General features: G+C 41.8%; 1 protein-coding gene across 1 annotated transcript in view; it reads right to left on the reverse strand.

Annotated features, from left to right (window-relative positions):
- The window catches only part of IL23R (interleukin 23 receptor), a 64459-nt gene extending 44826 nt beyond the window's left edge, over positions 1 to 19633 (reverse strand). The window contains exons 1-3 of the mRNA XM_008054442.1: positions 19564 to 19633; positions 15210 to 15506; positions 7222 to 7345 (exon numbers count right to left, since the gene is read on the reverse strand). Coding sequence (XP_008052633.1) covers positions 7222 to 7345; positions 15210 to 15506; positions 19564 to 19633 — 491 coding nt within the window. The remainder of the gene's footprint in view (positions 1 to 7221; positions 7346 to 15209; positions 15507 to 19563) is intronic.
- Between the last annotated feature and the right edge of the window lie 5699 nt (positions 19634 to 25332).

Raw genomic sequence — 25332 nt, forward strand, 5'->3', positions numbered from 1 at the left:
CTGTAGTTCCAACAACTCAGGAGACTGAGGCAGAAGGATCACGTGAGTCCAACAGGTCGAGGCTGTGGTGAGCTGTGACCGTGCCACTGCACTCCAGCCTGGGTGACAGAGTGAGACTCCAGCTCAAAAAAAAGAGAAACTTTTAAAATTGCTGTATTTCAACCAGCAAAATATCTTTTATATATTGCTTGTATCTGAAGTTAAACTGCACCATCAAATTGAGATGCTTACATAGGTGCCTTACATTCGTTCTGAAATAAGATGGGAAATAAATACATTAACAGATAACTTGTTACGAGGTATGTCAACCTCACGCAAAATTAGAATTCAAATATGAAAACAAGAAAATGGCTACTACGTGTACGTGGTAAGTAGGACATCTTTGAATATTTTCCAGTTAGAGAAAACCACATTACATGTTCTTATTGGTTTGTGGCTGATTCTTTTACCACACATATTGAGACCACAAGTTAAAATGGAAACATATTCTCAAACTGACATAACCATAGTTACTAGGTAATTTAATTCTGCTTTTAAAGTCTCCCCATATTAGCACCTAGACCACAAAGCACTGCCTTAGTTGAAGAGTCCACTAAGAATGACTGACTACACCTTGGGGCTTTTTCTACATAGAACTTGTGCTTTTGTGATAGAATAAGTACTATTTGGTCTGCTAAGGTCCTGACACACAGCTCCTAAAACCCTTGGCATCTCAAAAGTGCTCATGAGATGGCTGACGGCTGGCACTCCTGGACAGCCTCAGAAGGGGCACAGGTCACCAAGGATTCCACCATGAGAGGACAGGGCTGAGTTCTCAGTCCCTTCCCAAGCCCCCACCCTGCCATCTCCTCCATCTCCCAGGAAGGGACAGGGGCTGAAGGTCGAACAGGTCACCAGTGGCCAATGATATCTGAGCACATGGAGATACTTGTAGGTGTATACTGCAAGCTTTGCCCTCTGCATCCCTTCCATCTGGCTGTTCGCCTGTATCTTTTTTTTTTTTTTTTTTTCCTTTTTCGTTTAGAGACAGGGTCTTGCTGTGCTTCCCAGGCTAGTCTCAGACTCCTGACTGCAAGGAATCCTCCCGTCTCGGCCTTCCAAAGCACTAGGATTACCGTGCCTAACCCATCAGTATCTTTTGTAATATTATATTATTAATTGTAATAAGTGGGTAAACAGAATCAAAATGTTTCCCTGAGTTCTGTGAGCCACTCGAGCAAATTAATCAAACTGAGAATTGGGTCATGGAAGCCGTGATTTTTAGCCTGTCGGGCAGAAGCACAGGTTGTGGTCTGAACCTTGCAGTTGACATTTGAAGTGGGGGCAGTCTCGTTGGACTGAGCCTTTATTTATTTTTATTTTTATTTTTATTTTTTTGAGTTGGAGTCTCACTCTGTTGCCCAGACTGGAGTGCAGTGGCTGCTCCTGGCCACCGCAGCCTTGACCTGCTGGGCTCCGGCGATCCTTCCGCCTCAGCCTTCCAAGTAGCTGGAACTACAGGCACGCACTACCATGCCCGGCTCATTTTTTTGATTTATTGTAGAGATGAGGTCTCGCCAAGTTGCCCAGGTGGGTCTCGAACCCGCAGGCTCAGGCAATCCACTCACCTTAAAACGTGGGATCTGATGCCGTCTCCAGGAGGACAGCGTCAGAACAGAATTAAACTAGAGGCCACCCAGCGGTGTCTGCCGGAGAACGGGCCGGTGTGTGGGAAACCACCACGTGTCAGAAGTTATGTTAAGAGCAGAAGCAGGAAAAACACTTTAGCTTTTGTCTATATCTCTTACAAAACTGCATTACAGGGCTTTTAAATGTCTTATTTCTATTTCTCTTTTTCATGGGCTAATACGTCACAGGTTATTTCTGAAGAGAGTCAGTCTAATTTATATTTTTCTCATGTTCTCTGAGAACCCACAGATTTTCAATAAACACTGCTGACTTATGATGATAGTGGAAGATAGTGACTTTCTTGTATTTAATCACTCATTCAACAAACATTTATTTAACACTGACTATGTCCCAAGCATATCTTTAGACATCAGGGCTACAGTGAACAAAACAGAACAGTCCCAACCCTCATGGAGCACACATTCTGGTGGAAACAAATAAATATATAATATGTCCTGGGGTGATAAACGTTCCGAAGAAAAAGAAAGAGTAGAAAGGTCAGGAAGTTCTGGGAGTAGCGGTGGGGACTTTTTTGTAAGGTGGAGGAAGGCCTATCTGAGAAGGTGACATCAGAGCAGCAAAGGGAGGAACAAACTCTGTGGCTCTCTGGAGGAAGTGCATTCCAGGTCACATACAAAGATCCTGAGGCAAGATCGTGCCAGTAAGTTTCCAGGGGAGGGAGATGGAAAGGGATTCGGGATGAAATCCCAGAGTTTTGGAGGAGGGGGAGATTTAGAAGACTTGTGAGGCCACGGAGTCGCTGAAGAACTCTGGCTTTGATCTCTGAGTGGAAATGAAAGGTTCTGAGCAGAGGGGTGACATGGTCTAAGTGCTGTGGAAAGGATTCTCTGCCTACTTGTGAATAAGAGACCCTAAGGGCCAAAGGAGGTGGCCAGGGGACTAGGTAGAAAGTTCTTATACTAACCCAGGTTGAGAGATGATGTGACTTGGGACAGGACTGCAACGTAGGGGCCAAGGTCAGATTTATAAAGGTAAGTCGAAAAGGTGCTGCTGGTGACCTGGAGGAAGGGCACCAGGGAGAGAATTCAGGGGGTGTCACTGATTTCGACCTGAATGGTGCAGAGGACAGAGCTGCCCATGCCACTTGGGCCACGCAAGGCTCGGAGAGGAAACTGGGGACTGTTCTGGAAACGTTCACTCTGAGTTACATTTTGGATGTCTGTGAGGAAACTCTGAATGAGACGTTGGAAATGTGGCAGCTGCTGGTCAGGCGAGATGCTCAGACCGGAGGTGCACACTGGAGAGTTCTGTCCCACAAACTGGATAACATCCTCAGGTGATGAGTGCACGTCGAGGCGGTAAGAGGCCCCGGTGCGAACGTTGGAGACATCAGGATGGAAGCACTTTTGTCAGACCCAGACCAAACGGGGCAGGGAAGAGCCTGAGGAGAGGCGCTATGGTCTGAGATGAGAAGGTCTCCCAGGACTTCAAAACCGTTCCCACATTTCCTGCTTGATAAGGTTTATCACTAGACACAATTCAAGACTTCAGTAAATCAGATAAGTTCTCAGGAGAACACTCTGCCCAGTAGGAACATGCCGGCCGTAGCCTGACAACTCTGGCTTTGAGCCTCTGGAGACAGTGACCCCTGTTTCTTTTTTTTTAGATTAAAAAAAGGAAAAATTTATTTAAAAGTAAATTAGAGAGAGAAAGAGAGGGGAGAGAGAAAATTCACCTCCCCAAGGTGGGGGAGGGGACCAAAGCCAGGAAGCATGGCAACAGCCAAAGCTCAAAGAGCACATGGCCACACCAGAGTCTAAGCAGTTCATGCAAATCTCCTTTTGCTGATAAGAGCTCCCCTTATCCTTCCCTTGCCGAATGCACTGGTGGCTTGCCATTTTGTGAGTTCTGTATTATAACCCCTACTTATAGCTCCAAGCAAACCCAACATATTTAGAGATAATTTTCTCTAGTGTCTTTTTTTTAGAGATTGGGGGAAAAAAATAATCCAGGAAGGTAGGGGGAGACACAAGGGGGTGGGGGTGGATATCCTGGAAATCGAAAGAAGGAAGGAGAGAGCTATGTCAAATGCCCCGCTAGAAAAGGTTTCTGAGAAGAAAGACAAGGACAGAATCAACCGTTCAATCTGGCAACAGAGGTGACACCACCGACTTTGATGATAGCTGTTTCTGGGAAGTAGGGAGGGTAAAAAGGTGACCGAGCTAGATTAAAGGGAGGAGAGAGGCCCAGCATGGTGTCTCAAATTTGTAATCCCAACACTTGGGGAAGCCAAGGTGGGAGAATTGCTTGAGGCCAGGAGTTCAAGGTTATAGTGAGCCATGCTCGCACCACTGTGCGTTAGCCGGAGTGACGGAGCAAGACTTTAGAGAGAGAGAGCGAGAGAAGAGGGAAAGTCGAGACAGACAGTGCAGACAACTCAGATATACGAGTGCATACATCAGCACATTACTGAGTGAGGGCGGCTGTGGTATTTCTCATTGCTTCTGTTTTCTCAGTAAAGTAGGAAGCAGTTCATCGATAGGAAGCGGGGAGAGGAAGATATTGGAAACCCGAGATGAGAGAAAAAGAAATGAAACAATTACCTGGCTTGGTGCGGGGGAGTGACTTGGCTAGTGACGTGTGTTAAGACTACCAGATGGCTCTCTGGGCCCAAGGAGGTTAGTGGTGATGAATATAAAGTAATCTCCGTCAACAAGGCTGTGTTTGTCCCCAGCCACAGTGAGCTCTCTGGGTGAGCTCATGATCACCGGTGAGAAGATGAATTCTATAATGCATACTGCCAGTGAGTCCGAAAAGAAAAATATCACAGCCTTAAAAATAGCATTTGGGATCATATCTAAAAACTCTCCCTGGCTATTAGAAATATGCATGTGGAGGAGAAGATGTGGCAAAAATGAGCAGCTTTGTGAACTGGCAGGCTAGGCAGCTGATTTTACGGGGCCTGTGATGGTTTTTAATCCATTTACTCTCTTGGACTTCCACGGTGCCTGGAAGCCCCAACACTGGTGTTATTCTAAAAAGTTGATGAGCTTGTGATACACAGAGATGGTGTCTATTTTTTTAAAAATCTCTAGAGTGTCAACACAGTGCCAGGAAGCCATGAAATGCTAAACGAATGTTCACTAAGTTGACTTGCGTGGAGCAGAATGCAGGACCACCATTCTTGTGTTTTATTCAGGTTTATGGAGTCGAAGGCACCGTGCCAGACGTTACCAGTGTTTCCAAGATAAGGAAAAACAGACTTTTGTGAAGCCGCTGAGAATAGTGGGACAGTGGTAGGTAGATGCTTACTAGTAGAGGCCTGAATTTTTTTTTTCAGCCACCGCCCACTGACACATAGCTATACAGAAGACAGAAGAGGGCATGCAAACAGCCATGCAGCTCTGTCTCAGGGGCTGCCACAAAGGAGCTGGGAAGGCAGGACGCTCTTGAGGGAACACAGACAGGTCTCCTCTACTGACTTCAACCCAACGTCGCCCGATGGCCCTAGCTGCTGGGAAGGGAACTCGCTTTTCTGCCACTGGGGAAACAAGTGCATGGGCTGAGGTAAAAGACTCCTCTGTAGACACGAACTTACTGGAAAACAGAACCTGGTGAGCTGGAAGCCAAAATTTGAACGTGCTGATCTCTACCTCGTCACCAAGGTGGAAAATACTCCAACACTCCAGGATTTAGGAGGGCTGCTTTAAACCTGACACCACCCCAGCCACAACATTCATTATTATGTCAACTCTTTCCTGGAAGGAAAGACTTTCTTTGCAATTAGCGAAATTCACTTTCTCTTCTGTAATTTTTTTCAACTCCTCAGTTTGTGTTTAATTAAGTGTAAGACAAATAGATGTTTGTTTCTTTTTCCAAGTTGTCTTTGCTTATAGGAAGTGTCTTTGAATTGCTGGAAGAGAACATTCTTTCCCCCCACCTCCAGAGAGAGCTGAAGCAAGAGCACTTTCATTTTGGTGCTAATCTCTTACATCCTTTGTGTCCTCTTTAAAATATGATAAAATCCCGTTAATCTGGCCTCTATCAATTTAAAACTTGCTTACGTTTGTCAGAGTTTGGCTATAGTGTACTACTGGATTTTAGGAAAGACAATAGAAAAATAATTTTTAAAGATATATATGACCTCATATTATTATTGTTATTTTTTTTTTTTTTTTTTTTGGAGTTGGAGTCTCACTCTGTCACCCAGACTGGAGTGCAGCGCAGCCTCGACCTACTGGGCTCCGGCAATCCTTCCGCCTCAGCCTTCCAAGTAGCCAGAATTACAGGCATGCGCTACCACTCCCGGCTGATTTTTTGATTTATTGTAGAGATGAGTGCTAGCTGCCAAGGCAGGTCTCGAACCCGCGGGCTCAAGCAATCCACTCACCTCAGCCTCCCAAAGGCGCGGGATTACAGTCTGAGCCACCGAGCCTGGCATTATTGTTATTATTTAATAAGACTGTGAAGGAGAGATGCAGGAAATGTCTATTTCTGATTATCAACTAGAATAATCACTCAGTAAATGTTTATTGACCTCTTACTGTGTGTCAGTCCCCATTTTGGGCTCAATTGATACAGCAGTGAACAAATCAAAAAAACTCTTGCCCACATTGAGTTTATATTCTAGCTTGAATGAATGAGTGCATTTAACATTAATTAGTATTTAGTATAATGTCTCTACAAAAATAATCAAAAAATTAGCATGGTGACACATGCCTATAGTCCCAGCTACTCGGGAGGCTGAGGCAGAAGGATCACCTGACAAGGTTATATGGGAGATTAAATAAAGTAGTAGTTATAAAACTCTTGGCCCAGTGCTTGGCAAACAGTAGGGGTCCAGTAAATGCTTTTTGTTTTTAATAACTAGTCTGTAAAATTTTTGAGAATTACTAACAGGAAAAGGTGTACTTCAAATACACTAAAGAAGACTTTGAAAAACTCAAGTAAATAAAACAAGAAACTTGAATAAGGCACCACTACCCCAGTGTGCCCATAGCTTTCTGGGTTTTAAAACTGAAAGTCCTGTGTCCTGGGTACCCCTTAAGTATCAGAAAAGCCAGGAAAACTGATCAGCCTATATGGGCACTACATTTAAGATCTGAGGGTCATTATTGACAACGGCTTCTGTGAATGCAGTGCTAACTCTAGACCTGGAGGGTGACGTACACTCTAAAAGCCAAATTCCTCTTCATGAATTAGAGCAAACTTGTGCACAAGTTTCTATTTTCAGACCCACTTTAAAGATAAAGAAACAGCACCTTGAAGAGATTAGTAAGTTGTCTAAACTCTAGAAGGAAAACAGAGCTGAGATTTAAAATTGTGCTGTGCTTACTCCCATGAGGTCCCACTGCCATGTACTTACCAATGAATAAAAAGTACAGAAATATCGTAGCACACATTGCCCCACAGAGGGAAAATATTCATGGCCCTTAAAGGGCACTGGTGGGTTCGCGGATCTAAGTAGGAAGCTGGGAATAATCAGCTTACACGTTCACGTTTCAGACTGATTTCTCGGTGATCTGCTGAAGGCAGAACTCCGGCAAACAGGAGTAGAATTGCTGATGTGAAACCCCTGAGGAAGGAACCTACCTCTTCACGTGCACCACATACTTTGTCTCTATGTAGGTGGGTTTCCCAGTATTCCAAGTGCAAGTCATGTTGCCTGAATATTCATAAATGACACAGGTGACCTCATCGGGAACATCTGGCGGATCTGCAATAAAACACACCCCTTAGGAGTTGCCATCAGAAACATGGAGTCCTTTAAGAAGGCGTGAGCTGGTGAGCTGTCCACTGAATTTGGGAAGCCAGGACATCAGCATTCACTGCCTTCCAGTCCCTCACCCCCTATTACCTTACCTTGCCCACTTTGCCATCAAGCACCACTCCTCTCCTTCATTGACTTGACTGTATTCTCTGCTACTTTGTGTATATGAACTTGGTCAAGTTCCTCCCATTCAAAAAAACAGAAAAGCCTCATCCTAAATTCTGTCTCCCTTCAGTTACTGTTGTGTCTTTCTCCTTTTCTTAACAGGTAAACATTTATTTATTTATTAAACTTTTTTGAGTCAGAGGCTTACTGTCTCCCAGACTGATGGGCAATGACACTATCATGGCTCACCACAGCCTCAACCTCCTGGGTTCAGATGACCCTTCTGCCTCAGCCTCCCAAGTAGCTGGGACTACAGACACACACCACCACACCCAGCTAAATTTTCTTTTCTTTTTTCTTAGTTTTTGGAGACAAAGTCTTGCTATGTTGTCCAGGTTGGTCTCAAACTCTTGGTCTCAAACGATCCTCCCGCCTCAGCCTCCCAAAGTGCTGGGATTACAGGCATGAGTCACACCCAGCACATATAAACATAATTAAGGAGTCTATTACTTTTCATCTTCCATTGACTCTTGAACTCAAAGCAATCAGGGTCTGGCTCCCATAATTCCACCAAAACCCCTGTTGCTAAGGTCATCCATGACTTTCTGTTCAATACACTCTATAATCTCTGTGGTCACTGAGCTTGACCTCTGTGGCACCCAACATTCCACTCCCTCCCTCCTTGAAAGCTCTCTGTGTTCTGGTGCTTGTGGAAGGATCTGTCAACAGTTTTCTTCTACTACTTTGGCAAACTCTCTTCTCTGGCATGTATACCACTTCTCACTTTAAAAGTTCATTGTTCATACATGCAATGGAATATTATTCAGCCTCAAAAAAGGAAGGACATTTTGACACATGCTACGACATTGATGAAACTCGAAGAGGCTATACTAAGAGAAGAAAGCCAGACACAGAAGGCCAAATGCTGCATGGTTTCTGCTTACACGAGGTATCTAGAATCGTCAGACTCCTAGAGACAGAAAGCAAAATGGCAGGGGCCTCTCTAGGGAAAGTGCACATGACTCAGGATGGACTGATCAGAACTCTCCAAGGGACTTTTTCTGCAGTCATTGTAGATAGGCAAGTTCTTTCCCCCCCGAAACTACTATCTCTGAGTAGAATGTGAGCTGAGGTGCTGGTAGCCATCTTACTGTCATAGTGAAAACAGTCTTTTCCACAGTCTTTAGTCTGTTAAAGAGTGAAGCCAACACAGGGGAAAACAAAACCCAAGAGACAGGAAAAGATGAGAGAGTTCTGATCATATTTTTGAGTCCTTGGGGCCTCTAAAGCTCATGCAACCCCAACAACTATAGAATGGCGCCTGGGATTTTTGTTTATGTCATCTAATAATGAATAACCAAGATCGAGTTTGAAAAAATAAGTATGGAAACATCGAGTGCTTATCAAATCTACTTTCCAGGGGTGGCTCTCTCAGCTTGTCCCTACATGTGAAACACTGCCTGGGTCATTGACAACCCAGATACTGACAGGAGACATGGAGGAACAAGGGCTCATAAATACTAAAAACACCGGCATTGACACACCTTAAGTTGCATCCAAAGATGCATCTTCAATGCACATATGCTCTTTCACTTCACCTGCAAATTGTCCACCAAGGATATTACTCGTAAAATAATAAACAGATATATTAAAAATGTCATCCTCATTGAAAACTAAAGGGGTTATAGTTGTCACCTAAACCTATCAAATTACCACTTCAGCCTGAGTGACAGAATGAAGCCCTGTGTCAAAAAAAACAAACAGGCCATTGCCTTACTAGACACTGGTGTGTCCATGTGCTCTTTGAGCTATGGCCACCGCCCCTACCTGGGAGAGGTGACTCTCCTCTTTCTTTTGATCTTTCTAATTTACTTTCTAAATAAATTATATTTTCTAATCTAAAAAATAAAAATAAAAAATAAAAAACAAAAAAATAAGCATTTTTTAAAAACCTATCAAATTCTCAAGGATTTTGAAAAACGGTCATACACGGTGTTGGAATGGATTCATGGAAATCCTCTAGCCCACTTCTGGAGAAAGTACAACTAGGTACAACCTTTATGGAGAGTATCGTATTCATCACAATCTTTAAAAGTGGGAGTGGTACCTTGAAACCTAGCAATTTTACATCTAAGAATGCATCCTTAATAAAATGGTCACGTGTATATATATATATATATATATATATATATATATTTTTTTTTTTTTTTAAATTGGCTAAAAGGATGTGCTCTTAAAGTATTGTTCACAATAATAAAAAATTTTAAACAGCCTCAACATCCCAAAATAAGGTAAAATAAACTACAATACAGTCCTAAAATACATCCAAAAGCCATGTAGTAGAACACAATTTAAGTACTGGCCTTTGGAAGGCACTATAAGTATATTTAATGGATTAAGTATTGATCATATAATAAAGTAAAAAAAGCAAGTTGCAAAATTGTTTAGTGTAGTGATTTTATTTGAGAGAGAGAAAGTGAGAGATTGAGAAAGAGAGACTGAAACTTGAAAAACATATTCCAAATGACTAAAGAGGGGCCATGTTACTGGTAAAATGATGAGATTTTACTGGTAAAATGATGAGATTATGGGAATGGTGGGGATTTCTTTTTTGCTGATCTATACTTTTTCAAACTTTCTATATTGAATGCAATTTGATTTTACAATTAATTTTTTTAACGTATCAAAGTTCTAATACCCTAAAAAAAAAAACTATTTTCAAAAAGTAAGAGCACACTGAAGTACTTTAAAACATTTTGGTGACTTGTAGTATTGAGTTGCAATGGAGATAAACTGGGTTCCAAGTAAGGTGAAAGGAATCTTTGCTTTAACCGAGTCTTAAAGAAGGTGGGTGTGGAAACAAAGTTCAATCACTTTGGAGATTGGAGATTGATTGAGTTGTGGTTCCTCACTGATTACAATGACTTATGCTGAAGTTATTTTTCCCTGGTTTCAGATAGAGAACATGGTTGATTTGGACATCAGAAAAGATAACTGTCAATCTTTTGGTCTGTGTCACCCCACAGGATTCTATGTGGAGTGAATGCCCTGGATTACAAACGTCTGCTGGTTAATTAACATGGAGAAAGATAAAAAAGACAACTCGATACACACACGAGCAAAGAAGTGTTTGTTCATGTGAAGCCATGTACAGATGGGCCTGTGAGTGTGGTTATGAGCGTAACGTCTGATTGTGGTTAGATCTCATTGACAGGTTATTCAGTAACCAAGAAAATATCCCACTATACCACTAGATACCTAGAGAATACCCTGATCACACAAGGAGAAGCTTATGTGTTTGTTCCTTCCTACTGATCCCACCCCTCTCCTGTTACTGGGACACTCACCAGCCACCACAGGTCAGCTTTTATGTTAATCCCGAGTCTGGCCAAGGATCCTTTTCTACTGAGAGCTTCTTGGAAGCAGAGGGCTGTGATTCCCTCCTCTCCTCTGCATTTCTAGCATCTAATATGTTTTCGGTGCATAGTAACCATTCAGTGAAATGTGTTCTATTAACTGATTGGCTTGATTAATAAAATAATAATGAGAAGAATTAAAATGAAAGCCCAGTAAGTTTGGGATTTTTAAATAAATAGAGAGATTTTGTAGTGTTTTATCCCATGATTAGTGTGGTCCTCTCAGAATAAATTTCCCTAGATGTGTATACATTTGATAGCAGATAAGAAGCTAAGACATGTTTAGGATTGTGGCTAAAAATGGAAATTTTGATAATAGAGTTCATATTTCACAAATTACACATTAAAGCACAGAAACTTTTAAATGAATTTGGCTATCTTTTCAAGGAGAATAATGACTTGTTTATCTTCTGCCTTTTATGCTTTGTCTCCGGTCTAATATACAGATGTATAAAATCATTTTACTCAAAAGAGTTATGACACGTTGACATAGTAAAACTCACAGGACAAATACCCTGTGATCAGTGAAAGCAATGTGATTTCTAGAATGCCACAAAACCCTCAAAACCTTTTATTGACCTACTTAGAAAGGAAGTTTTGTTTGCTAAGAATGCAGAGTCCAAGAAGACACTCAGCTTGAATCCATGGGTTTGAGTAAATTCTTTCCTGGCAGTTACGTTTTTGTACTCATAACCAGAGGTCTACGTAAGGAGTTACAACTCACAAGCTAAGGAAACGGAAAGAATGATGTTCTTTCTTCTAGGCTATCCTGGAAGGGGAGCAAAGTCCACTCTCTTTCCTTTCACATCACCTGGTGTCGGCTTGGGGGCAGAGGCCCTGTGGGTAAGCCGTTACACAAATTGCAGCAAGGGAAGGCGTCAGATATAATGTGTAGGAAGCCACTTTCTGGGACTGAGCTCATGCACTAGGCCTCAACAGACCAAACCGAAACGAGGTCACTCCTGCTGAGTGGCAAAGTGAAACTTTAAGGAAGCAGGTACAAACCCAGGCAGGTCAGGCTTTCCTGAAAATAGGAGATTCACAGCAACTAGGTGGAAAGGGCCTACTCAAAGTGAGGTGAGCCGGCACTAGGAGGAAATCCCCTCTGCCTTTTTTTTTTTTTTTTTTTTTTTGGTTTCTCACTCCGTCACCCAGGCTGGAGTGCAGTGGCACACTCACAGCCACCACAGTGTCAACCTGCTGGGCTCCGGCGATCCCTCCATCTCAGCCTTCCAGGTAGCCAGAACTACAGGCACATGCTACCACACCCGGTTGATTTTTTGATTTATTGCAGGGACAAGGTCTCACCATGCTGCCCAGGCTAGTCTCGAACCTGCGGGTTCAAGCAATCCTCTCACCTCGGACTCTCCGAGTACTGGGATTACAGGTTTGAGCCACCATGCCCAGCCTGCTTTCACCTTTACAAGGAAAATAACCTGATGTTAACCAATCTGGCTTTTCAAAAAAAAAATTTTGTTACCTTGTTCCCACCTTATTGGAACCAACTGCTCTGTCATGTCCAGTGAGGCACTTATCTATTTTATAGAAAGAGAACCCACTCAATTCATGAATTACACATAAAAGCCAATTGTATCTAAAAACTAAATTGGTTGAAATTTTTGTTTTTTAACAGAGGTTTTTTTTTTTTTTTTTGACCTCACTATGTCACCCAGGTTGGTCTTGAACTCCTGGGCTCAAGCAATTCTCTCCCCTTGGCCTCCCAAAGTGCTGGGATTATAGTGAACCACTGTACCAGGGCCAGAGGCAATATTTATTTTGCTTCCTTTCTTCTCAGGCTTAAAGTAATACCTGTCCTTTTCCCATAAACGTGGAAGTTGCTTATTTGCTCTCCAAAGAAATAGTATAGTCTCTCCACCCTCACTTCCATCCCCAAAGGCTATGTCATCCACAAATCAAATGCTGAGCCTCCACCAGCTGAATGAAACCCCTGTGGCCAAGGGCCATCCCCCCCAAAAACACTTAAAAATGTACCTCCCAACCATGACAGACAGGAAGTCAGATGTACCTCATTGTACCCCCTTCTTTTCATAGTTTAGACATAACAACTGACCAGAATGATTGTGAAACAGAGATCTTATGACAAAACACTCTTTGTGGCAATACGACACAAAATTAAACCCACAGAAGGCAAGGGTTGAGCCATACACCCCTACACTTAAAACACTGTGTTCTAACTGCCATGAGGGTTTTCTTCTTCTCTAGCAGCTGAACAAGCACTGGCCTCGGGATAAGCAGCATTAAAGCAATTGCAAAATAAAATAAAATAAAATAAAGCAATTGCAACTCATCTTGCTCACAGACACTAACTGAACCCGGTTCTACCAGTCGTCATTACAGCTTTCACTGGGCACGAAACTGATTTCAGTAACTTTCTCCAGACAGGAAGACCACCAACCACAGACTGGTTCTGAGTGAGGGGTTTACAGAGATTCTGCACCTTCAAGTCCTGAAGAGACCTTTTGACATGTAGGACTTCACTGTAATGCATGCACACGTTAAGTCTCCACCCAAAGTCAACAGGAGTTGTAGGTTACATGTATGTTTGTTCAACATGCATGTGCCAGTACTACCTTTATGGCTATCCGCAGCTCCTCCTATAACCTGTTGAATATGCATGTTTAGCCAGCCCGTTTACCATCATTCTCCTCCTTCTAAGTGCTTGTCTCTGGTCTTGGCCAGAGGTGACGCTTACAAGAAATAAAGTCTTTTCTCCTTTTCTAAGAATATAAATTGTGTGTGTGTGTTTGTGTGTGTGTGTGTGTGTGTACAGATAAATAGTAAAGTATTTAAGCATCGAGGTTTGGTTGTGTTTCCTGAGGATGTGGACAGTCAAGATTTCATATATCAAGTAAGATGTCTTCCTGTGGTTGACTTTCCACAATATAGGGCAAGTTTAGCATGTTAGTTTAGGGCAACTTTATTCTTTGGCTCCAAAACTCACTACTTTCCCTCCTTAGCTCACCTCTACCACTTCCTGTAGTTCCCTCTTTTGAAAAACATGCAGGGTCAGCTGCCCAGAGTTAAGTAGGACAGTGGCCTCATTCTTGAGCAAGGAAGGCTCCTGCTTTCCAGGAGGCCACTATAGGGCCTGGGGTTGGTGCTGCCATTGGTCTGGTTCTGGCTGTGTTCTACAGGTGAGGAAGAAGCAAGAGCTTGGATTTGATTCTCAAGAGTATGGAGGAAGGGAACATGGCAAAGATCCAACTTCCTTTATTTTTCAGTGAGAATGGGCCCAGGTGCCAGAGAATGAATCTGGGGGTTCAAAAAATGCTAAACTTATCGACCTACCCTTCATAATAGTAGAACCAAGAATTCAGTATGTAATTACACAAGTCAGTCCATATCGCTTAGTAACTTAAACACCTTCAGAATACCAAGACCACAAATTGAATTTAGCATATATCTTTAAGATTAACTTGACTAAGTTTTTTCTTAATTAATAATTACTGTCACAGACACAGGAACTCACAACTGGAGTAGCGGGGTTAGGAGCAAGGGATTATATCAGAATCTTTCCGTGTTTTATCAAAAGGATGCATCTTTAAGCATTTAGGCTTTGATGTTGCACTTTAAACTTTATCCTATGCTTTCAAATTAATTACTGAAGTTCAGTGCTTAATGCAGCCTGTATAATTAGCCTCACTTTAAGGGCAAGAAACTGAGGCTTAGATGGGTCAAGCACCTCGCCCAAGGTCACAAAAACTGGGAGTACAGTGGGAGCACAAAGCTAGTTTTGAACGCTCCCTAAATCTTGGCCTCAAAATTTCTCAATGGGATCTGCTTCAAGGTTGATGATATTAGTCTGAAAAACAAATGAACAAAAGTATAAGCAAAAGGAAGATGGCAAGGGCAGAATTTTAAGTCAGAGGGCATAAGCCCTCACACACGCAGGGTCTGGCCAGGCCAGGGATAAAAAATTGGTTTTTGAATGCAATGGCAACATTTTGAAATTTGGGGAGTTCATATGAAAATTTGTATTTCTGTCTTCTCAAAAGATCTAGGCATCCTGGGTCTCTGTGAAGGCTGGATTTGAGCAGTGGCTGCCCCCACCAGACCACCGACGTTTCTTCCCTGCACAAATCCCACCAGCCTGCGTACTTTACATGGCTCACGAACCTGGCCCTGGAGATGAGTTTCCAATTCCTGTATTAAAGCAATCTAAGAAGTGAACTGGATCAATTAGCCTCTATTTTTAGACAAGACTGGTAATCACTTGTTAATTATTAGATTAGCTTTTGTTTGCATTTTGAATGTGCCCCAACACTTACATCCAGAAGAAATGTCTTGTCCACATATCAGTGTCTCTTGAAAACGCCTGGGACATTCAGCAGTGCAGTACACAGAGGCGTGCGGTTCCAGAAAGCTTTTATACCAAAGCCGAGCTGTTGTTTTATTAACTCTTGTGATCTGAAATCTCTCTTTGATGCCATTTTTATAAAAATAAAATGTCCTTGGTTGGCAGTTCTTAATTGCTGCTTGGCAATATATGGAGATATTCATACCCATCTTAAAAATTACAGCTGGTTCTACCCAGATGTGGCCAGAGCAGTTTATATTTGTAATTCCTGGAAATAAATAGATAAAACAATAAGTTCTAGGCAAAACAGTAAAGCCAGATTCAGAAGACGATGCTATTGCATTGTAAATGTATTATTTTCTACTAGTTAAATGATTTCCACTGAAAAAAATTCAGGAGGCCAGGCTCAGTGGCTCAGCCAGTCATCCCAGTACTTTGGGAGGCCAAGGCGAGTGGATTACCTGAGCCCGTGGGTTCGAAACCAGCCTGGGCAACATGGTGAGACCTCATCTCTACAATAAATTTTAAAAAAAAATTAGCCAGACATGGTAGTGCACACCTGTAGTTCCGGCTACTTGGAAGCCTGAGGTGGAAGGTTCACTTGAGCCCAGCAGGTCAATGCTGGGGTGGCTGTGAGCGTGCCACTGTGTTCCGGCCTGGGCAACAGAGTAAGACTCCAACTCAAAGACAAAAACAAAAACAAACTTTAGGACTAAGTATGTCTTTTCACTAATTAGCTTTAATATAGTGTGTTTCTACCCATGCTTCTGTTGATTTTCAGTAGCATGACACAATGCCAGGGTCAGCCGTGAGCTTCTCTAATTGTCAAAAGAGTAAGTTTAATGAGCTCTCCCACTTTAAAGTGAACAGAGGCATTATGAGGCCACACCATTTCTCAAAGGTGAGATTAGAAATAACACTGGGCACTGCATAATCTGAACCCTATTCTCTTGCTACGCAATCAATCTTTTGTTCTTTTTTAGATAAAGGCTACCTTATCAGCAAATTATGACTATAATGGATAAAACTATACTCTTGCCAATGACAAAAATCTAGTGCTTGATAACTACATAACATCCATAATAAATGTAATAATATGGAAAAATGTTTAGAACATACCGTTAAGGAAAAAAGCACCATGAACATTTACCATCATACTCTAAGAAAGGGATTGCCAGTAGCAGGATGCTACATAACGTCAATAAGCATACCTGATCTCCAACCAGACAAAGTGGGGACCAAAGGGAGGCCCACATTTTAACTGCACGATGACCACTTGTATACCTAATTCTGAACTGTACCCTACATCTTTAAAAAAAAAGAAAAAAGCAAGTCGCAAAACAACATTTTTTTTCTTTCTTTCTTTTCTTTTTTGAGTTGGAGTCTCACTCTGTTGCCCAGGCTGGAGTGTAGTGGCACACTCATGGTCACCGCAGCTTCCACCTGCTGGGCTCAGGTGATTCTTCCACCTCAGCCTTCCGAGTACCTGGAACTACAGGTTCGCTCCACCACACCTGGCTAATTTTTTGATTTATTGTAGACACAGGTCTTGCCAAGTTGTCCGGATTGGTCTTAGGCCTCGGGGCTCAGACAATCCTCTCGCCTCCACCTACCAAAGTGCTGGGATTACAGGCGTGAGCCACTGGACCTGGCAACATAAGCTCTGTGTTAGAGTAATTCTTTCACTGATCTTTCTTTTTCTTTTTCTTCCTTCCTTCCTTCCTTTCTTTTTCTTTTTTCTTTTCTTTTTTTTTTGAGCCAGGATCTCATTCTGTTGTCCAGGCTGGAGTGCAGTGGCACGATCATAACTCACCACAGACTCAACCTCCTAGGCTCAGATAATCCTTCTACTTCAACTTCCTAAGTAGCTAGGACTACAGGCACCTGCCACCATGCCTGGCTAATTTTTTAAATTATTATTTTTATTTTTTGTAGCAACAAGGTCTCACTATATTGCTCAGGCTGGTCTCAAACTGCTGGACTCAAGCCATCTTCTCACCTCAGCCTCCCAGAGTGCTGGGATTGCAGGCATGAGCAACCATGCCCAAACAATTTTTCTCACTTTTAAAAGGTATATTTACATGTTTAAAAAATTATATAATGAATATGTTACTTTTGTAACCAAAAAGCTAATTTAAAATCTTTTTTATAAACTCAAATGACAATGCAATGTAATGTTAATGAAATGAAATGAAATTTACATCAAGGAAAACATTCTAAAGTTTCTGTCAAATTTATTATAGGTTTTTTCTGGAAATAACTGAATTAAAATATATTTAAACCTTACCAAGATGGTGATAACTAAAAGTTAGAATTTCATTTTTATAGGCCCTTATCTTTGGAACATAAAGCTTAAAGAATTAACTTGTTGCATAATTTAAATGTAATTGGATATTTCCATTTATGTAATGAAAATTTACATATAAATTATAAATATCTAAATGTCGAAGTAGATAAAAAGAGTTTCATCATCAACAGGGAGTTGAAGCCAAAGCCATGAAAAGGAGGTTTTGAGAAAGTATCTGGCTACTTTCAGTAAGTTCAACAATTCGAGTCTAGATAAATGTGCTTAATGTTAAACATTAAACACATTAATGAAACAAGTGAATCATACAATATTATGAAACCATTGTGATTAGATTTTGAGAATATATAGAAAATGTCAGCAATGTCAGAAGACTTCAGTTTTGGACAATGTTGTTCTGGTGTCCAAAAATAGGAGAACTTTGAACTTCACAACACACAGGAGTAAATTCGTAGGTCAATGGTTTTTCAATGTACAGAAAAATAATTGGTGATCAATAAAAGTCAACATGGATTATAAAAGAATAAATCATATAAAATGTTGATTTCCCTTTTTAATAGGGTTATTAGATTGGACTGAAGAATGCCAAACATAGTATATTTTTAGTTTCTGCAAAGCTATTGAAAATGAGTAATATAACAGTCTAGTTAAAAAAAAATGTAGCCTGAATAATATTAAAAATACTCATAGCTGATTGAACAACACTATCTAAAATAATCTTGAATGGACAGCTACAAGGTCTGTAATAGTCTGTCACAGGGCTTGCCTTATTTCTATACGCTTTATGTTAGTCACTCAAATGTACAAACAGAAGTCCCATTATCATTTGATATTTCAAGAAGCTGAAGACATTAGCTGGGGTCTTACTTCCCCAAGACTTCCTTGGATAGCTGTTGATCTGACTCTGAAAGTGTCCCGAGCCATCCTGGCGAGAGGTTCTGGTTCTGAGAACGTGCCTATGTCTGTTTCTCCAAGGTACCTGTGCTCCCACCTCCAGACGCTGGCTTTTCTTTCGTCACTAACCTGAGTAACCTGGTCTGTGAAACTCCATTCTGGAGCCCTGCCTAGGCATTGTTTTTCTTTCCAGTAGTTGAATTCCTGTCACTTGCTAAGGATGCTGCCGTCCCCAACAGAGACTCCCAAATGCCAGCTGCTACTCTGCCTGAATTTGTTGATGATCCTCTTCCTGGATCTTTCAAAGCCGCGTATACCTCTCTTCCAAGACTCTATTTTGCTGCACAGGGCCAAATGTTTGAGTTATAAAACCGGATTGGCCAGGTGCGATGGCTCACGCCTATAATCCCAGCACTTTGGGAGTCCGAGGTGAGAGGATTGCCTGAACTCACGTGTTTGAGACCAGCCTGAGCAACTTGGTGAGACCTCATCTCTACAATAAATCAAAAAATTAGCTGGGCGTGGTGGCGCATGCCTGTAGTTCCAGCTACTTGGAAGGCTGAGGCGGAAGGATTGCCTGAGCCCAGCAGGTGAAGGCTGCGGTGGCTAGGAGCATGCCATTACCCTCCAGCCTAAGCAACAGAGTGAGACTTCAACTCAAAAAAAAAAAAAAAAAAAAAAAGATTGGATTCATAATAACACATAATAGCACGACACAAGGTTGTTCTGAGGAATAAAAGGCCAGCACAAAACCTGGCATGGAGTAACCCTCCATGAATGGCTTATGAAATTTAATTAAATCCAAACGTGTGATGGGTTATCACATAACAGTAATAATAGTTTAAAGATACAACATGCTAACTCAAAGTAATAAGCACCTTTGAGAACATATTAATATATGAGTTAGAGGACTGTCCATCAGGGATATTTGCAACAGGAATCCTGTATCTGGAGGGAGACTGGATCATTTTAATTTCATTCTGTATAATTTTTATGCACACATTTTCCTCAATCTAATAATTTTTTGCTTTCTTCAGAGATTCTAGCATAATGCCTTGACAATAAAAATCGCTCCACATTCTGTTTGTTGAATAAAAGATAGAGACAGATCTGCAAAATACTATACCTCCATGACACCAACTGAAGAGTACATAAAACGCTATTACCGTGTCCCACTGGATGGTGAGCTGATTCATACCCGGAGGAAAGAGAAGTCCTTGGCTTCCCTCTGGAAAAGAATGTGAAAACTGTTTAGATTTTAATATTTTACTAAAATAATGAAAAACATTACCTTTCTTCCTAACAGTTATTGTCTTTGGTGGGAACCTTTGATTATGAAGAAAAGGAAGGGGAAAGGGGAGTAAAAAAGGAAGGAAGGAAATAAACAGGAAATGTTCCTGGTGTATTGAGGAGTAAAGCAAAAGAATGGAATTATATCCACTTCTAAAACCGCTATGAATCACCTTAGTGGGACGTTTGACCCTGGTTAATGTCCTGCTCCTCTCTCTGAGCTAACTTCTGATAATGAATTTGTCTGACCGCTGTTATGTGCCTGTCACACACTAGATAGATGTATTAGTCTTTGATGAGCAAAACTTGGAAAAAGTCAAAAATTGTTGAACTCCCAGAGAAAAAGTATCCCAAATGAAGAAAGATAAAGTGAGACAAAGGCCACCAGTTAAATGTTTAGAAAACCCTTCCGTCTGTAGAGACCTCAAAAGAAACACAATATAGGAATTCCGAACAATAATGTCACTAGTTTACAACTAGAGTTGCATTATTCAAATAATTACTTATATTATTGCACAATTCAGTTACTCAATAATCCATAATGTTCAGTTATTTATCTTGTTAATCTGTTTAATGAAACTGAGCTTTTCATACAAAACAACAACAAAACACAACTCATGGCTCATCAAGAAGCATAAAATATAACATTTTTTAAAAACTGGGGTCCCCGGGGCCCAGGAACATAAGGGTCCCTTTCATGATCTGTTAGTAGTAGCAGCTGTTCTCTTAATAAGAGGCCACACAAGCCATAAAAGGTTGCTAGTTAGAAATTAACCACTCATGTCATAAATATGCAGTCATTATTTTTAAAGTGACATAATGCCAAACAATATTACATATTCAACTTTCATCAGTAACCAGTGTGTGCAATTTCATGAGAATTTGCAAGAGAAAACAACTTGGTCCACATATATCCGAGAGGAAATACAGCTGTCTTTAAGTATTTGAAGGGTCGGTGTCCCTTTACCTTTTGGCCTGTGAGAAGCACATCACTCCACCTCAGAGCCAGGCTGCCACCTTGCTGGCCGTGTCATGTCTTCCCTGCCTGCAGCCTGCCTGTCAATGATCACTTCAGATTTTCAGCTCTGAGACAGATGGAAATGTCAACCGAGCCTGACCTACATCTGATTCTTGAAGAGGAACTCAAATTCTCCATTTCGAAATGACTGACTCTCGTGTCACTATTTGGGAAAACCCAGATTACTGAAAGTGAACTGCTTTGTCAGAACTTTTTATCTCAGCTTAAACTTATTGGTCCCATCCAAGAAGTAAGCACACATACATTTTTGTTTTTCAAAATCTTTGACACCAAAAATATGATGCTGAGTTTTATTTAATTTTTTTTATTTTTTGAGTTGGAGTCTCACTCTGTCGCCCAGACTGGAGTGCAGTGGCCGCTCCCGGCCACCGCAGCCTCGCCTGCTGGGCTCCGGCGATCCTTCCGCCTCAGCCTTCCGAGCAGCCGGAATTACAGGCATGCGCTACCACGCCCGGCTGATTTTTTGATTTATTGTAGAGATGAGGTCTTGCTGCCCAGGCGGGTCTCGAACCCGCGGGCTCAGGCAACCCACTCACCTTAGCCTCCCAAAGTGCGGGATTACAGGCTGAGCCACCGAGCCCGGCTGATGCTGAGTTTTAATTTACAACCAACACTGATCTCAGTTGTAACCTGTTTCCTTTAAAATTTTCCAGCTTTATTGAGGTACAACAAAGCTATAATAATGAATGGAAGTATATGATTTGATGGTATACGATGTGGTCATTTGGTATGTATATATTTGTGAACTGATGATCGCAATCAAGTTACTTAACGCATCTCTCACCTCATTTAGTTACCCTTTGCTTTGTTTTGTGGTGAGAATATTTAAGCACATTTTAAGTATACTGTACAATTCGGTATTGCTGACTCTGGTCACCATGCCATTTATTAGAGCTCCTGAACTTACTCATCTCACCACTGCTGGTTTGTGCACTTTGGCCAGCACCTCTGCCCTCTTCCCCAGTAACTCTATTCTCTGAGTTCTCTGAGTACTTTTGATTCCATGAATAAGTAAGATCATGCAGAATTTGTCTTTCTTTGTCTGAGTGATTTCACTTACCACAAAGCCCTCAATTTTCATCCATGGTGTCACAAATGCAGAATTTCCTTCTTTTGTATGGCTGAATTGTGTGTATGTATGTGTGTGTGTGTGTGTGTGTGTGTGTGTGTGTGTGTGTGTGTGGTGTATGTATATATGTATCTATAGAGTATATATATACACATATATACAATTCATATATATATAGTGTATATATATGTATATATGTGTATATATATATATACACACACATTCAATTTCTTTAGCATTTCATCCATTGACAGACACTTAGCTTATTTCTATGTTTGACTATTGTGATTAATGTTGCAATGAACACATCTGCATGGTGCTAATTTAATTTTTAGAGGGCATATATCTAGAAGGTGGATTGCTGGGTCATATGGTAGTTCTAGTTCAAATTTTTAAAGGAAACTTCATATGGTTTTTGGTAATGACTGTATCAACTTACATTCCCACCACCAACAGGGTACAAGGGTGCCTTTTCTCTGTACCCTGACCAACTCTTGTATCTTGTCTTTTTGCTAATAACCATCCTAAAATATGAGAAATTTTGACTTGTATTTCTCTGATGATTAGTGTTGGTGAGCTCCTTTTCATACACCTATTGGCCATTTGTATGTATTATTTTTAAAAAATCTGTTCAGATCCTTTGCCCATTTTTATTTATTTTTTATTGCTGTTGTTTATAGTATGAGAATCTTAGCTGGGAATTTGCACATTGGGCAACTCAAAATTTCCACATATGTTTGTGAATAACCACCACACCAAAGTGTCATGAACATTAATTTGGGGTTTACAAATAAATTTTAGCTACTAGGCAAATCTTCAAAAACAAAATCCATGAATAATGAGGATTGACTATACAAAATTTCATATGTGACTGGTATGACTTCACTTGTTCATCAGAAAGCATTAAGACCTTCTCCTCATAGGCAGGGTTGCTACCTGGGTTTGCCTGGGCCAGTTCAATTTTAACCTGACACTCCACTTTATTTTCAAAATTATTCCAATTTGAAAAAAGGCGGCTGATATAAAATGTGTGATCCTGAAAACATATATGAAATTAATGGGTGCATTTTGAGCTTTACCATTTGTACAACACATCATCAGGACAAGTATATCATAGTGCAATATTTTAGATGTTTTTTCCAGCTTTAAAAAGTCTACTTTAAAGAACTAAAACAGAACAGAAGAGAACAACTACAGTTGTAGTTCTTGTGCCATCATGATGTTCTATAAATTTACCTGCCCACTGTGGATTAAAGGTATCTCCTGTCTACCTGTCCAGAGGCAACAAACATTGTCATAAACTAAATGGCTACTGGAAGGGGCTTGTCATCATCCATATGAGCTGCTATAACAAAATACCTTAGACTGGGTCATCTACTCATAAGTGAAACGTATTGCTCACTGCTCTGGAGGGTTGGGAAGTCTAAGATCAAAGCACTAGTAGATTTGCTGTCTGGTGAGGGCTCACTCTCCTCTTCTACGTGTCCTCGCATGGCAGAAAGAAACAGCAGGCTCTCTCAGCCCTCTTTCCTATGGGCACTAATCCCATTCAGGAGAGCTCAGTCCTCGTGACCCAGTCACTTCCCAGAGGCCCCACCTCTTAAAACCAGCACATTGGGGATTAGATTTCAACGCATGAATTTTGGAGAGGCACAAACACCCAGGCCAACACAAGACTCCTTATAGTGGATTAGGCAGAATCTCCCAGTTTTAAAGGAACAAGTGGAAACCAAGACCCCGGGTGTCAACTCTTGTCTAGCAATGCTGGTCTATCCATAGGGGAGCAGACCTGGCAGAACTTATCTTGCTTCAGGTGGCAGAGCCATAAGTGGGTGTAGAATGCAGGAATAGACTGTTGGACCCTGAGACGGGAACTCAGTGAATCTCCAACTCTGAATAGAGGTGAGAAACCTATCTCCTTTATATGGGACAGTGATCAACAACCCCAGCATCTTCTAGTAGGCCTGGTTTAGGCTTGGTAGCATGGTTGCAGATGGAGACTAGGAAACTTTTCCTGAATCTGTGCTTGCATAGCTAGAACACTCCTTTTACTTGGCGAACTGTGCTTCTTTGAAGTGGCTTTAGTCAGGGAGAGGCTCTGAACATTATAGTGTGTAAAGCTCCCAAGCCGTCCCCTCAAAGGTACCACTGAAGATGAAAATTACACTAGAAAGACCTGATTTGGGAGACTTGAAATTTTGTGTTTTAGGGATCTAGCAATTCTGTATGGAATGGGGCAATCAATATTATGGGAGGGTCAAGAGGCTGATAGGTGGTTGGGTGAGTTGGTTTTTGAAGCAGAGATGATGGCAACCACTAACTACAGAGTCAAAGGGACGTTTCTTAATCTGTGGGTATGCTCTGTAGAGGCACTTGCACATATCTGCATGATTCTTGATAGGTAGGATGCCATGGTACAGCCCAGTGTCTCTCTAACGTGGGGGGAAAACAGGTGTCCCCCCATTTGAGAGGGCTTACTGTGCCACAATGGGTAAACTGTGACTGGACATCCTCCGCCCCGCCCCACCAGGACAAAATACACACCCACCCTCATTCTTGAGCAGCCATAAACTCATCCAAAATGACAGAATTGTCCTTAGAAAGACAATTCTAAGAGAAGGCTGAGGGCTTGTTTTGGTTATTGTTTTTCCTAAATTACATAATAAGAGCCATGCTTTGAAACAGTTCCCCAATTCTTGGTGGAATAAAAGTCTAATTGTCTGATAGATGTTTAAGTAGGAAAGTGACTTCCTCTTCCCAATGTCTTCTTTAAAGAATTGAGAAAGGCAACAGCATGTGGGATTCCACCCCCCCACCCAACCCTGAGCGTAAAAGAAGAAGCCTTCTGTGCTGGCTGGATGTGGGCAGCAAGCCCCTCTTTACCGCCTTGTGAAGGCAGTTTCTGTGTCTATGGCACTCAGGGCTTGATCCCGAAGCAAAGAACGCTTTTGCTCTCTCCAGTCTACCAGAGGCTTCTATCGATGACTGATGGCGTCCTCCTGCCCTTGCACTGTTCTGGGCGGAATGAAGGGGCTGCACATTCACCGAAGGCCTCCCAGGTGCCACTACACACTGCGTTCGGAGCTGTGACTAGAGCGCTAGTCAGTGGCTCCCAAGGACCCTGGGGTGGCAAAGACGATTCTACTTAAAACTTGCAATGCAAAAGAAGAAAGTGTTCGTGGAAAGACACAGACACCGTTAAAAGGGCAGCAAGGAATGCACGGCAGTCTCAAGCCCACACTCGGCAAGGCAAGCTTCATCCTTGAATGATAACCCCCCGGGGCAGAGCTCCTCGAATCTGGGTTAGTGACACTGGCTGGCTTCTATTCCTTCGGTCAGCTCTGACACAGCTCTGACAGAGCTCTGAGCTAGACGTCATGGGCTCCGCATCCCTCTTTCCATGGCCTCTCCCTCCACCCCACCACGCCCCAGTGGTGCGTGTGCCCCACCACTTGGCTTCACCAGAGGTGTCCGGCTCACTGTCTGGGACTGCCCAC

This window comes from Carlito syrichta, unplaced genomic scaffold (genome assembly GCF_000164805.1).
Source record: "Carlito syrichta isolate Samal-C Ts95f unplaced genomic scaffold, Tarsius_syrichta-2.0.1 Scaffold78750, whole genome shotgun sequence".
In the NCBI taxonomy this organism is placed as follows: domain Eukaryota; kingdom Metazoa; phylum Chordata; class Mammalia; order Primates; family Tarsiidae; genus Carlito; species Carlito syrichta.